The 14,588-nt window shown below is 52.2% G+C and overlaps 1 protein-coding gene across 18 annotated transcripts in view; it reads left to right on the top strand.

The window, feature by feature from the left end:
• The window catches only part of PTPRF (protein tyrosine phosphatase receptor type F), a 396,994-nt gene that overhangs the window by 356,499 nt on the left and 25,907 nt on the right, over positions 1 to 14,588 (top strand). For 13 of the 18 annotated variants that reach the window (XM_063344836.1, XM_063344839.1, XM_063344838.1 and 10 more), the window contains 5 exons: positions 440 to 652; positions 3,718 to 3,872; positions 7,091 to 7,206; positions 10,020 to 10,052; positions 13,026 to 13,123. In XM_063344836.1, the coding sequence (XP_063200906.1) occupies positions 440 to 652; positions 3,718 to 3,872; positions 7,091 to 7,206; positions 10,020 to 10,052; positions 13,026 to 13,123 (615 nt within the window). The remainder of the gene's footprint in view (positions 1 to 439; positions 653 to 3,717; positions 3,873 to 7,090; positions 7,207 to 10,019; positions 10,053 to 13,025; positions 13,124 to 14,588) is intronic. The other 5 variants (XM_063344846.1, XM_063344843.1, XM_063344848.1 and 2 more) reach the window with 1 other exon arrangement.

The raw sequence follows: 14,588 nt of genomic DNA, 5'->3' as shown, positions 1-14,588 counted from the left end.
ACACAGCAAATGTCACTTTTTCCCTTTACATCAGCATGAGCTGTAATTCACGTCCAGTGTCTATAGAGAGCGTGAGTTGCTGTCCGTACCAACATTTGGGCCACAGAACATGGCCCAGTTCCCTCGCAGCTCATTGGGATGCATTAACACAGGCTGTCTCAGCCCTAACATTCACCGTGTCAGCATCCCAGGGCTCAGGACTCTCTCAAAGCTGAGTTCCTGGCAGAGGTGCTTGCAGTGAGGGTCTGCAGACTGGTGCCCCAGCAGTGCCTAAACAGATAACAAATCCCTCTGGTGTCTTTGTATCGCCAAGTCCAAATCAAACCCAGTATCTTCTCCCCTCCCTTCCACCCTGCTGAGTCCTACAACCGGTAAGGTAACAGCGTAAGGCGGTGTCACGCTGGGCGAAGCAATAGCGATGCACCTTGTTTGTCCCCAGCTGCTGGAGGCCATAAGCCAAGGGAGTCAGAGCAGGCGCCAGCGACGCCAGGCAGACAGACTCAAGCCCTACATTGCTGCTCAAGTGGATGTGCTGCCTGAGACCTTCACTCTGGGGGACGAGAAGAACTACAAAGGTTTCTACAACAAGCCCCTGTCTCAAGACCTGAGCTATCGCTGCTTCGTGCTGGCCTCGCTGGAGGATGGAGACACGGTAAGGACTTTCTGCTGGGGAGGTACAGTCTGTCCTAGCAGAGGTGAGGTGGGCTCAGTGCAGGCAGGGTGAACAATTACTGCGAGCCAGGATGATGGAGTTTTCTCTGAAGAGAGGAGAGTGGGGCTGCATTGCTGGTCTCAACAAGCTCAGGCAGCCGTGGGAGTTGACTTGATAGATGGTGGTTTTGGAGGGAAATGGCACGTATGTTTGACATAACAGATGAGAGTGGAGGGCAGTGTCAACACACGCGTTCTACACAAGCTCGGTTGTGGCTTGCTGGGCTGTGCCCAGAGCAGAGCTTGACACGCGGTTGGGTTGGAATGGGTTCTCATTCTGCTTTAGTTTAAGTAAGTGACTGTGGAAACAGCCCCTTGAAATCCTACCCTGCACGGTGGCTGCTGAGGCTCTGCAGTGAACAGGATGCTCCCTGTGCAAACCTTCCTTCATATGACCCGCTCTGCCCAGAATCTCAACTCCGGGTGGTGTCTGGAGAAACAAACAAACCTACCTCCCATTGCAGTGGGTTGTCAGCAGGGCATAGCTGTGCACGTGCCTGCTGCATAGGGATTCTTGCTCCTGTGCCTCTCCTTGCTTGAGGCAAATGGGCCATGCCTTTGTCAGCAGCGTGTCGCCATGCACACGGGGCCTGGGCATGTGAGAGGGAAGGGCGTAGCTGATGCAATAAGCAGAGAGCAGCACGGTGAGACCAGTGCATCAGTGTCCAGCTGTAAACACGGAGGGCAGGAGTGGTGGCGGCAGTAGCAGCGGCCAGCGTGTAAATAATGGAAATAATAGAGATGCACAGAATCCTTTGGTCAGCTTCCAAGCCACGGCTTCCTTCCTCAGCCTCGTTTGCTTGTAATGGCTCATTAGGGCTGGTCAAGTTCTTCATTACTCATCCAGCTCACGTGTTCTCGTGGCAAGATGCGCACACTGGTGAGGGAAGGAGAGTCACAGATAAACAGCAAGGTAAGGCAGAGGCCCAGCGATGTGCTATCCTGGCAATCCCTGTCGAGAAGACATGACCTTAACTAGCTGATCCCAGACTATCATCATCATCTCCTCCCTAGCATAAATCTGCCACAGCCCTCCAGTGACCCACCAGCCAGCAGAATTATTTTTCTGCATCCCCCGCTGCATCGCACCCATTTTCATATGAAGCACGAGGCACTCTGTCCAGGACTGTGCACTATCTGCCCCACTCAGCTCCTCTTAAATCACTTGCTGTGTCTCTAGTGCCAGCAGGCATCGCCATTCTTCAAAGGCAAAGGAGAGTGTGGTTGAAACACCATCTCCGAGAGCCGGAGCACCTGCACCTTGCAATCTGCCTTTGGAAATGCCACTGAGATAACAGTCCTTCTGATCATTTCTGCTTCTGCCTTCTCTTGGAAGGAGGCATCTCCAAAGTGTGTCTGCAAAAATATGAATCTTTACCCCTCGCACAAAGCTTTCAAGATGAAGGCACATGTTACCTTGCTGCACAGATCAGTGTGCCCCCCCACTACCACTGCCTAATGCAGCTTGACCTTTCTGGGTAGTCACAGGCAAACTCTTTGTGGTTTTCTCACAGAGTAGATGCTTGCCCATACAAAGGGGAGCCCCAGGCCTTCTGCCCCATCCTCTCACCGCCGAAGTGGCATCCTCTTGTCTCTGCCATGCTCAGAATCCCTGCTCTGTTGTTTCAACTGGACGAGGGGGCGTAGGAACATACCGATGGGTTGCAGTGATCTCATGCAGACTTTCTTTAGGAACAGAGCTGAACCAGGATCCAGCAGCTATTTCAGGGTCAATGAAACAGGGTCTCGTAGGGCTGAAAGGTTTCACGGACAAAGCAGCAACCACCCCTCAGGCTCCTCCTCCAGCCAGAGGCATCTCTGACCACTGATAACTCTGAGGAGAGCAGCTAGGATGCTGCACCTGCGCGTGCTGCCAGAAGGATGTCACAGATAAGAGCATTTTCTGTACTCCATGCATGTTTGAAACCAAGCTGGCTGGGATCAAGGGCATCTGTGAGAGGAGATCAAGATGTGCATTTGTGTGACACCAGCACGCTTGATTTTTCTCTTTCTTCTCCTCACATGCACACAGACATGAAGTGTGTGTTTAAACTTTGACCTTAAAGCAGGCGATTTATAGATCCACAGGCACCTCTTCAGTGACGGAAACTTTCTATGGCAGGAGCAGAGCGTTTCTGGCTCCCTAATGCTGAGCAGCAGGTGCTGCTCAAAAGCCACAGGCACTGAGCTGATACAGCTCTGGCCCTCTCTAATAGGGGGAAAGGATTTCTTTTTGCAGCATTTAACCCTTCTGACCCAGCGAGGTTGAGCTCTGAAGGGACAACACAGCTCCATAAGCCTTAGCAACAGCAGCAGAACAAGCCAGGTGCAGTGTCATTTTTCTGCAGGAGGGGTTTGGGTCTCTGTTAATCCCATCTTGCCGGTGGAGCTAGAAAGCTGTCCCTTCGTGTTATAAATCACTGGGCTGCCAGATTGCAGAAGTGTCCGGAAAGGAACCATAAGCATGAGCCCCTTTCCGAGGTCTGTTTGTCAGGGCTGAGACATCAGGTAGAAAATGTTCCTGTCATTTCATTCCTTTAAGAAAACTGCCTAGCCCAGCAGGGGTTTTCCTAATATAGCCCTGTCCTGGAGAGATGTGTTGATATCAGCACAGTAGGTATTATAAACCACTTAGGAATCATCAGCCAGCCCCACTGTGCAATTGGTTGGGATTCAAAAGCTTGTGATTTGTCTCCAAGAGAATCCAGGGCTGGCAAGTGGCTCTTAGCCGGGCTGCTCTAGTTTGGCACCTCAGGGCCAAGTCTGCTAGCCAGAAATTAGTTGGCACGGGGAATGTTTCACACCAGGAAGAGACTGTTTCCACAGCGTGACCTCTGCTGATGCCGAGGGAGGGAGGATCCCATGGCGTGCTGCTGGGGTTTGAGAAGCATGACTGTTCCCTGTTAGCCAGAGACCAGGGGAAACCTCCACATTTCAGGGATGCAGCTGTTGCTTTAGCCTAATGGACGCTTGCTTTTCTGTCCCTCTCCTGCCGGTGCTGTTCAGAAGAGATATGCAGCGAGCCCCTACTCGGATGAGATCGTGATGGAAGTGGCTTCAGCAAAGCAGCAGGATGAACCGGAGATGCTGTGGGTGATGGGACCTGTCCTGGCCGTGATATTAATCATCATCATTGTCATTGCTATACTCCTCTTCAAAAGGTGAGGTCCAGTCCAGGACATAGCATTTATGGGACAAGCACTACAGGTGGTGGCACCTTAAATAGCTTCCTTGTAGCCTCTCCTCGTAGCCTAGAGATATGGGGTGCTCTGATAGACAGTCCTTGGTGGTCATGGGGAGGAGGAAGGTCTCCACCTGGCACAGCAGAAAGCTGCTTTATAAAGAGAGCATAAGGGCTGGGTATGCAGAAGGTAATTAATATCAGCCCCAGGACACAGAGCTGCTGTGGATTCTGGAAATGTGTGAACAGTGGGACAGAGGAGAGCAGCTTTGTCCCTAAAGCCAGTCTGACTGCTCTCTGGTCTCACAGCTTGGATTTGCAGCCTTGGGGACTTCTCTAGTACTGTTTTTCTGTGGAAATTGCCTGTTTGATCTCTGGCAGGTGCCTCCACAACTGTGAATTTTTACTGAGGAACATAGTTTTGGTGGTGAGAACAGGGCATGGATGTGACAGGCTGAAATCAGAGTAGGGTATCTCTTGTTGAGGCTTCTCAGTTCTCTGCTGGATCAGGACCATCCACACACTGTGCTCGCTGCTGAAGCAACCACCTGCTTTTGCGTAGCACAGCAGTCCTGCTAGAGCTGTAAGTGTAGTGCGAGATGATTGTTAGTCCTCCTGAGGAGCCACAGGTTGCATTTGCATGTGTTCGTGTAGCCTGTTCAATTACAGTAGGTCATTCTCTATCAGCTCAGCTCCAAGGTTCTGCTCCTCCTGGACTCCCTATTTACATATGTATCTGTACCTGGGGGAAGGGAACTGGCTTTGTTGTCTGATTAAATGGAGCTGTGCCGTGCATGTGCAGTCAGTGCCTTTCTGTGTCAGTGATCATCTCCTTTCTTCTGTTTTTGCTCTTCCCTGGATCTAGTAAACAAGAAAGGTAGGAATCCATTTTATCTTCTTGTTTTGCTAAAATTTCAAGTATATTTCCCATTTTAAAAACGCAGGCCTGAAGCTAGTAAGGGGCATCTTTGTTTTTGGGAACGTGGGGCATGCCAGCCCTGGGGGTTTACAAAGACTTTGTTTCCTCAAAGGAATCAGCCTCCCAGCAATTGTGAGCTTCTCACAACTCTCAGGGAGGCAGTTCCAACATAAAGACGTCCCAGATTGTTTTTGCAATGAAGTTAAAAATCAAAGAAATGACACCACAAGCAGTTATAGGTGTTTCTTTGTTTTCTCAGTCACTTCAGACTGAGAGCTGTTCTATCAAGAATACAGGTGCATCCTTGCAGTCTGTAATGATGAAGCTTTGAGGGAATATCAGGTAATTGTAAGAAACAAAGTGTTTGCGGGCCTTTAAGAAGAGAAAATGGCCCCAGGGGGGTTTCTGTACCTGGGCCCCACTATGTCCAGCTTGGCTCAGTGTCCCTTTGTCCCAGAGTGTGGTGTGGGTGGAATATCAGGAAGCAGCACCAGCCCACTGTGCTCAGACCTGACATGTTCCTGCTGTATCCTAGCCCATGCGGTAGCAGCGTATCCTCTTCCAGCACAATCCACATGCTCAGAGTGATGCTGTTTTATCCTACGGTTTTTTGCTGTCCATCTTCTTTTTGGAGGCATTTTCTCCCAAAGGTATCTGTGCAGCTTATTCACAGTGTCAAATCTACAATGGGAATGGATTGAAGCTGAGTAGCAGTGGATAGCTTGGGATCTGGAGGTTTGTTTATCAGTTGTCCTGACTAGGCTAATGAGAGACAAACATTAATTATGTGCTGTGCCCATTCCCCAGAAAAGCTGGGCCACTTTGCTCAAGGGCTCAGGGACTGACACACAGTAGCACATGGCACATCCTGCTGTGCTCCTGATAGGAGAAACACTAATTTATTTGTTTTCCCTGTATTTTCCTTTCTTTCTGTCAGTGCTCTCAGTCCTTCAGCTCTTTTGTCCCGGTCCAGGCAGCTAGAAGGGTTCTGCGATGTTGAGGTGACTCAGAGTAGTGCAAGACTCACAAGCTGGTCCTCCCCACTGAACAACTCCAGTGTTTGATGCAGACACAGGCTGCAGATGGAGCTTGCTCACACTCTGGGCCACAGCAGGAACACAGGCTTCACTCATGATTTATGCACTAAATTTTTCCTAATTCCTTCTCACTAGTGCCAGCCCAGCGTGCACAGCTCCCTGTGGAAGTGATAGCGCCCTGTGCAGAGTGTTTCTGATCACACGTGGCTCAGGGTCACCACTACCCAGAGATGCAGCTGCCTCTGTGCAGAGCTTGGCAACCTTCCAGGGTGCTTTGAAATGCTTCACAAGGGGACAGAAGCAGAGGCGGACTGTTGTGATTTGCAGGATGGTACATGTGCTAGCATTTGTGCAGACTAGCAGTGATGCAGCTCCCCCTCTTCCAGAAAACATCCGGTCAGCAGAGGGGTTCACCATCAGGCAAAATCCATTTTGGGGCTGTAGCCAAAGGACAAAGTCTGCCTATTGCTGTGTGCTCAGCACGTTGGCAAACCGTCAGGGTCAGCACAGACTCAGAAGAGAGTACTGCTGTCCTGCTCCTGCCCACCACCCATCTGCATGGGTATATCTGCTATATTTGTAATATAGAGGAAGAAGTAGAACTTAAAAAATCACTAGAAACCCTTCTTGCAGTATTAGATTTTCCTTAATATTAACTCGTCCACTTTTTGATTGGATCTGTCCCTGCTTTGCCTGTGAATTCCAGCAAGAGCCTGAGGTGGTGGCATTGCTGTAGGCATAAATATAGCATGAAGAGACAACAGTGTATTTTATTGTTCCATTAATACACGCCTTGGGTGCCTTCAACCATTCAAGACATGTATTAATGGCCCAATAAAACACACCCTGAAGAGCCTTTACGCTATTATATTACGGCATTCTATATTTAAATATTTCTAATACTTAAAAAAAATTTTTATTATATCCTTCCACTACAGGAAATAGTTCCTAGACAGAGTAAGAGGAAACAACATCTTGTATTTATCTGCTTTTTCTCTAATAAATATTAGGCAGAGTATCATATTTCAAAGTGCCTCACTAATCAAACCTCTGCCGTCGCTTATGTATGATCCTTCCTGTTTCATAGGTGGGAATTGGAGGCATGGAAGAGGATGTGACTTGCCCAGAGCCCCAGGGAGCGTGGGATGGAGCTGGGTACCTGGGACGCAAGGATCCAGACTGCTTTCCAGGGTGGTTCATAATGGTCTCTGCCAGAGCTCACCTGCTTCTCTCTGTCCATAGGAAAAGGGCGCACTCCCCCTCTTCCAAGGATGAGCACTCCATCGGTCTGAAGGACTCGCTCTTGGCCCACTCCTCTGACCCGGTTGAGATGAGGCGGCTCAACTACCAGACTCCAGGTAAAGAGCAGCTAAAGCCCTTGTGCCCCACCTCCTGCGATTCCTCTTCGTCAGGTCCCCATGCCAGAGAAGGAGTTGCAGTCCTCCCCACCAGCAGCTCTGTACCTTCTCTGTCACAGTGGCATAAAGCGGGCTTAAACCAAGGATATCCAGGTGTCCACTCTCTGGTCTGCAAATCCTTCTCCCTGGCCCTGTCACTGCCGGCACACCAGGCTGGGGAACTTGGGCAGGGACAGAACCTAGTGTGTGGTGTGCGTCAGACCTTATATGAAGCTCACTGCAGTTGTCCTGAGCCGGGAGGAGCCTCCACACAGAGTTGGGAGGTGCTCACCAGTGCCTGCACCTGCTCCCAGCTGCTGTGCTGGCTTGGTCCAGACTGAGATCAGCGCTGAGCACCACTGATGCAGTGCTGGCCACAGGGGCTGCATCTGTGAGGATCAGGAGGTACAGAGAGCCCTTGTACTGCTGAGTGTGTCCCAGTACCTTTCTCCAGGGATCTTTGGTGTACTGACTGTCCTGCTCTGATCAGCTAAGGGTGTAGAGAAGCAGCCTACATTGCTTCCCAGTCAGTGCCGTGGCCCAGTAAAGTGCACTGCTGGTCACAGTGATCTCAGTGCAGAGGATGACAGATAGTTCAGTAACAGCTGTTGCTTTCTGCATGCAACTGTTTGCTGCAGAGCATCTTGTCTTGTCTGCACTGGCCTGTGGTGCCTCGGGATGTAGTTAGTTTGCCAGCCCACAGAGGCAACTCTACTTCGCACTGTAGAAAGGTCTCGTGCTGCTGCTTTGTGTCTGTGTGTCTCTGATGGCACTGAAAGCACAGTACCTGTTGTTGTGGCAATCAGAGGCAGGCTCCCCCCAGCTTGTTCAGAGCCTTTCAGAGAGCCCAAGTCCTAGATGAAGTGGGGGAGCGCTTGGGCTTTTGTGATGGAGGGAGCAGTTCAGCAGTAAATGAGGCACATACAGCTGTCTTCTAACTTGCAGCTCTTCCTGGTCTGTAACCTACTTTCCTTTTCCTCCTGCTGCTCATTCATCTAAGAGCTTTCATCTAACGGGAGAGTTTTGAAAGGACCGTTTCCTGATGTAAACCTGCTGTGTCCGGGAGGGAGGGTAAGAGAAGCCTGTTGCTGCTCACAGCAGTCTGGCTCAGACCTGGGCTGGGCTTCACCAGCACTTCTCCCTCTGTGCCAGAGCAGCTGTCTCAGATCCATAGTTAGTGCGTCTCCCAGGCAGGACCGATAGCAGATCTCACGGGTAGGACACAGTGACAGCCTGGCAGTTGCCAGCAGACCTGGGGCATTTGTTGGCCACAGCACAGAACAGCGTGGTATTGCAGCATGGGAGGAAAATGCTGTGGGAAGCAAGGGAGGCAGCACCCATGCTAGAGGAAGAACATCTCAACAGGCACATCACTGGGAGCAGTGTTAGGTGAGGGGGTCACACACAGTCAGCAACAGCATGCAGCTCCTTGAGCTGCTCCAGGGCATCTGTGCATGGGGACAGGCTTCTGTGACATGTCTCCACTGCCCAGCTACACAAGAGCCGTCTTTGCTGTATGCTTGTGGTTTACATTGCATGGAGGAGGTCAGGCTTGCATCTGCTCCCATTATCAACAAGAGATTGGGGTGTTTGCAATGAGGTATCCCTTGCAAGAGCTGTAGGAAGGGCCAAGAGCTGCCATCAGAGAGGAGTCCAGGAAATTCTCTTTTCCTGCCTGTGCCTAAGGATAAGCCAGAGACACTCTCTCATGTGATGATTGCAGAGCTCTCTGGAGAGACAAAAACAACCCAAAGTGCCCAGCTCACTAGAGGCAGCAGCAGTGCCCTGGGATGCTGCAAGCCAATGCTCCCCCACCAACTGACAGAACTGTGTCCTCCTCCTCCCTGCATCACTTGTGAGGCTCTGCGGGGCAGAAGTGGGTGTCATGCAGCTAGGAGTGACTGTTCCAGCTCCTGACAAGCTTGTCCTCATTAATGAGGAGGCATGAAAGCCACCGAGCCCAGTGGGCCCATGCTGTTGTCCTCGTCACCCACCCAAGGTCGAGGCGGTGCTGCGTGGATGCATTGACAAGAGGTGCTGGCCACCGGCCCTGCACACTTCAGTAGCTGGTCTCCCTGCTGGAGTGTGCCGAGCAGGGAAAACTTGTTTAATGCATAATTAATTGGGCTACTGTTATTAAATATTAAGCTTTCTCATTTTTGTGGTTTTTACTTCAGACAAGGGTCATTTCCCCCACTGTCACCCTCCCTGTACTAATGTACCACTGTGCCAAGTCGCTGAGAGGATACGGGACCGGGCAGTGTCCCAATACACCATGAAATGAGGCTGAGTTGTGCTGCTGATGAGCTGGAAGCAAACTAGAGGCTCAGGGGCACTGAGCAGAGATTGCTGGGGCTGAGCGCAATCCTCCTGGCCACCAAGCAGCACAGATGTCCCCTGTACCTGCCATCCTCCTGCCTTGCAGGCTAGGGGAGCATGGGGCCCTGGACAGTGGTGTGCAGTGAGAACTGTAGCTCTTGGCATCAGATGAAGACCTGGGCACTCACTCCTCTGCGAGTACCCCCAGCTCCATGTGTTTGTCAGCGTCAGGGGATGGTGCTGGCCAGAGCCAAAAGCCCGGTGGGTAACAGCCAGCTGCAGAGCAGCCCCCGGCGCCAGGCAGCCAGTCCTGTGCAGGAGGGAGGCTCCCGGTGCTGTGGCAGATGGTGCTTTCCTTGCATCTTCATCTCTTTGCCTTTCCATTTCTGAACCTCTGCGATGATGACTAAAGGCTAATGGGATTTCTGTTCTTGCCCCATTTCTTTTCTTTGCAGGTGCCAGTGTCCCCAGTTGCCCGAATATCTCAAGTTAGTTTTAACTCCTGTATTTATCTTTTGACACCTTTTGCTTTTTCTTTCCCTTTCTCTCTTGTCTCTGTAATTTTTGTTTCAATGTCATGAAGGTCACCCTCACTCACAGCAGACTGTAGAACGGCACTGATTTCACTTTCTGACATGATGTGTGGGGCCAAGCTCGGGTACTGTTTGCACGGCACTACAGCAGCTCACCGCAGCACAGTGCAGAAGGGAAAGCCCCGGGTGCTGGCCTGCCAGGAGGCTCCTGTGGCAGTCCTTCCCCTGCTCCCAGGTTTCCTGCCCCCTTGCAGTGGCATGCCAGGCTCTGCAGCTGGCCCTGCGTGGGGACAGATAACCTTGGCCATTCTGGAGGGAGTGGGCAGCTAAAAACCCCTAGAGGACAAATTGAAGGGTGCTCTGCAGCCCAGTGGTTGAACACACTCTCCTCCTACCTCAGGCAAACTGGAATCCCTAGGTTGGGTCGCCTGTGCCATAGAGTTGGGCAGAATGGATGCCAAGGGATGCTGATCTTCTCTGAACTGCTGTGCAGTTGTCTGCTTGGCAGTTGTTGGCACCAGAGTCCCAGGCACAGAGGAGAGGGACTTACTGCTCTAGCAGGTTGGATGGAGTGGTACCAGGACTATGGATTTAACTGCCCCTTTATGTCTTGTCTTGTAAGCTTCAGGTTCACTCTCAAACAACTGTAAAAGTGTGTCCTCCCCGCTGCTTGGTGTACAAGGTATCTGCGTGTGCACGCAGGAATGGGAGAAGTACATAGGTTAGATGCTTCCCTCAGAAGCAGAGTCGAGGGCTGTGCAGTCTGTAGCCCTGCAGGCATTGTGAGACCTCTGAGTCCTTCTAGCTTGGTGGAGAGCTCACTGTCCTCTTGCCAGAGTCATTGGAAGAGCATGCAGAAGTCCTGGTAGTGTGTACAAATCTCTGTCTTGCCCTACACTGCCAGTGGCAGTTGTTCTAGGTTCACAATAATGGGATACCAAACACGTTTTTCTCCCTGTCTGTTCTTGCAGCTCCTTTGTTGCTGCAACACTCCTTTGGCTGAAGTTTGGAGGGGCCCCCTTGTATTTCTCAGCAGAGACGAGCATCTGCAGCTCTGCTGTGGTCCATGGCTTTGCTGTACTTCATACATAACCATGTTGGGATAAGCACGTACTGTGGTTGTGTTCCAGCCTCTTTCTTCTTCCAGCCCCACACTTCTGCCTTGGTCCCACATTGTTGCCCTCATTCAATTGCTCATCAGTAACAGCTCCACACTGCAAAGGTCACTTCTGAGCTACAGCCTCTGGAGCTCTGGCTCTGGCACCAATGAGCAAATTGTGTAGAAATCAGCATCGTCTTTGTGGACCTGCTCAGCTACCTTGGGGATCCTAATGGGTGAAGTGGCAGAGGACCATTTGCAGGAGGGCCTCAGCACGAGGCAGGAGAGGGATCTTTCCTTCTCCGTCTGTCCTACTTTCAGTCCATCCGTGGTTAGCTCTGTGCTGTCAAGGGATAGACGGATGAGTGTGTGTTGGATCGGGTCTTGCCTATATGCAGCAATGTTAGATGCTTTTGGCAGAGGTGTGAGGAGCCCTGCTGTGCAGCGGCTGCAGTGTAACACTTCTGTGTTATCACCTAGTGACTTGTCACCACTGTGTAAAATGCATGTACCCAGCTTGGGGACTGCTCCATCACCTCAGCGGCCCATCACTGCCATCTGTGGCAGCATTCAGGCTCCTGAGCGATTGAGAAGCTCCTGGCCATGCTCCAGCCTGTCTCCCTGGGTGTGAATCAACAGCTTCAGCCTATTAATAATCATTATTACCCACATGGGGTTTCTGGGAAAGCCACAGAGCAGCCGATGGAGTCACGAGCCTTGGGATTTTCATGAGCCAGGCTTTGAAGGAGATGTTTCACAGCCATGTTCATGCCAGTTCACTGTCTCAGCTTCAGAGAAAGAGGTTGCGATGGCTGAGCCCTGAGGCCCAGTGCCCCAGTAGTGCTTCTTCCAATCCCATATGTGTACCCCCATGGTACCCATCCCCTGCGCGAGACCTGTGGGATCTCCACCTCGGGGCCTCTTCCCTGAGCAGGGCTTGGGCTGTGCCCGGGATGAGCCATACTGTGCATCCCTGCTTTAGACAGGGTAAGACTTCTGCCACGGCTTGAACCGCATCCCAGCTCACAGCAGCCTCCCAGAAGCTGCTGTAGGGCATGTCACTGCACATGGTGCCTTGCACGAGCCAGCCCAGTGGAGCTGGATTTTGGGCCCTGGAGCTGGCTCTGCCTCCGGAGCACCACTGAAAAGCACTGAGTTACACAGCTGCAGGCAGAGCTGCTCCTCAGCTCTCGCGAAGTTGTGCAATCTCTGACCAGGGGAGCAGCTGTTCCTCCACGGGGCCCTTCCTGTCTTTCTCTAGCTCCACAGGGGCTGGGGCAGCATCTGTCTACCCAAAAAGTTGTGCACGTACACTGCAGAGGTTTCCATTGGTGCAGGTCTGGGCGAGTTTCTTTGTGGTTAATGCCGCCGTTAGAGGTAAGCAAGAGGATCAGCCTCAGCCCTTGGCGGTGAGAGCACCAGAGAATCAGTGTGTTCAACTTCAGCCCATGCGGGAGCCCGGGAAGCACATTGACAGCATCTCCTTGGCCCGTTCCTGCCGGGGGCTTGCCCAAGCCCCTGCCCACTGTGTGGCCTGCTCTGTGTGCCCGGTGGCTGTACTGTCCGAGCATGCTCACCCGGTCATGCACATTCTGCACATCACCTTCCTTTTTGTTTCACCAAACTGTGTGCTCTGAGAGTGCGTGCAGCATGCCGTGCAATCTCGCCGACTTCCCATCCATTCCACCCAGCGCTTCACATAGTCACACATGTCCGCCTTGCCACCCACCTTTCAGGTTTGCTGTGCACATGCTGTTGTTGAGCCTTCCTCGGCCGTGCAGAGCCATAACCGTTTTCCTCTCCCTCCTCCCTCCTTGTCTTGCTCGCAGGCATGCGTGACCACCCCCCCATCCCCGTGACGGACCTCGCCGATAACATCGACAGGCTGAAAGCCAACGACGGGCTGAAGTTCTCCCAGGAGTACGAGGTGAGCGTGAGAGCCTGCCGGGCGGTGGGGGCAGAGCGATGCTGGCCAGGACCCCCAGCGGAGAGGGCTTGAAAACTGAGCCATGCCTCCCCCGCACCGGCATCGCCTGCACGGGCCCTGAGCCAGGCCTGGGAGCCTGCCAGCTCTCCCTGCCAGCCCCAGAGCGGTGGGAACTCGCCTTGAGCAGTTCAAGCATGGCTTGTATGGGGAAAAGGCCTTGCAGCTGAAGGCGCAGCAGCCTGCCATGCTCCCACCGTGGTTACAGTCTTAGAAGTGAATGGGAGCTTGTGTCTACCCGCCTGGGCTGTCGCTGTTTACTTTATTGTTTTGCTCTGCGAGGGCTGTTCTCCATGCAGGTTGGCTGAGGTATTTCAGTCCACAGTGTCCCATGCCCCTTCACTTCCATCTGCATTCAAAGCTTTGCTTTCTGCACCATCCTCCACTGCTGGCAAACACGCATTCGGGTTTTCATTCCTGCTTCCCAACCTACTCTCCCCCTGCACACTGCTGGCATTAGCCTGTGCCATTCAGCATCTCTGTCACCAGAAACTCTGCTGATGTCCCACTACCCTGGAGCAGTCCCAGCTCCCTTCCCTGTATGGAGCGCTCTCTGCCTGTGCCCTGCAATCCTGAGCTGCAACCTCCTCTGCGCCGCTAGATCACATCCCTGCCCTCCGCTGTGTCTGTGGTGGAGCCCCTGGATAGGTACTATCCGCACCCGCCACCAATGCTGCCTTTTCTCACAAACACAGGAACACACCAGGCATTTCATGAAGCCCCCGATCCTGCACTGCACTTCTCCCAGCCCGACCCCCTCCATTCCTGTCCTCCCCTGAGGACAATTTGCCAAGGGGGTGCACACGTGGAGGGGAAGGGACTGACCTGCACGAGGGCTGCCTTGCCTTTCTCATCACTTTCTGGGCTGGATGATTAGGTTGAAAACTTGTGAAGTTGGAGAAAGTTCCTCTGCAGCCGTGAGATCAGCAGCAGCAGGATATATGTTTTCCTGTGCTTACATGCAGGACCCTCTTCAGCTGCAGGGGACTTGTAAATAAACCCCCCACTAGTATTAAAGAGGGAATAAATTTGGGAAGTGTCCTTTGCATGTGTTATCACTTCTGTTTGAATTGTTATCTGCCTGTGCCTGTGGCCTCCCCTTCCTGCAGCATACCTACCCTGATTTATGAGATGAGATCAGAACATTTGCCCATGAGGTAGGATTATATATGCCAGGAAAGGGAAAGCAGATCTCTGTGCTGAGAAGGTAAGGGACAAATTCCAGCTAGTTCAAAGGGTGTGCTGCGTCTATCTGAGGAAGACACAGAGCTCCTTTTTGCTTCAGGATGCCAAGTGGAGGGTTTTACCTTCCCTCTGCATACTGCTCTCTAGACCAGAGGGAAGCTGAGCTTTCACCAGCTACAGCATTACATCACAACTTGGGAGATGTTTAGAGAAATAATGTGCT

This window comes from Chroicocephalus ridibundus, chromosome 8, assembly GCF_963924245.1.
Source record: "Chroicocephalus ridibundus chromosome 8, bChrRid1.1, whole genome shotgun sequence".
Lineage (NCBI taxonomy): Eukaryota > Metazoa > Chordata > Aves > Charadriiformes > Laridae > Chroicocephalus > Chroicocephalus ridibundus.
The sequence above is the reverse complement of the archived record's forward strand: the minus strand, read 5'-3'. Positions and strand labels throughout refer to the sequence as shown.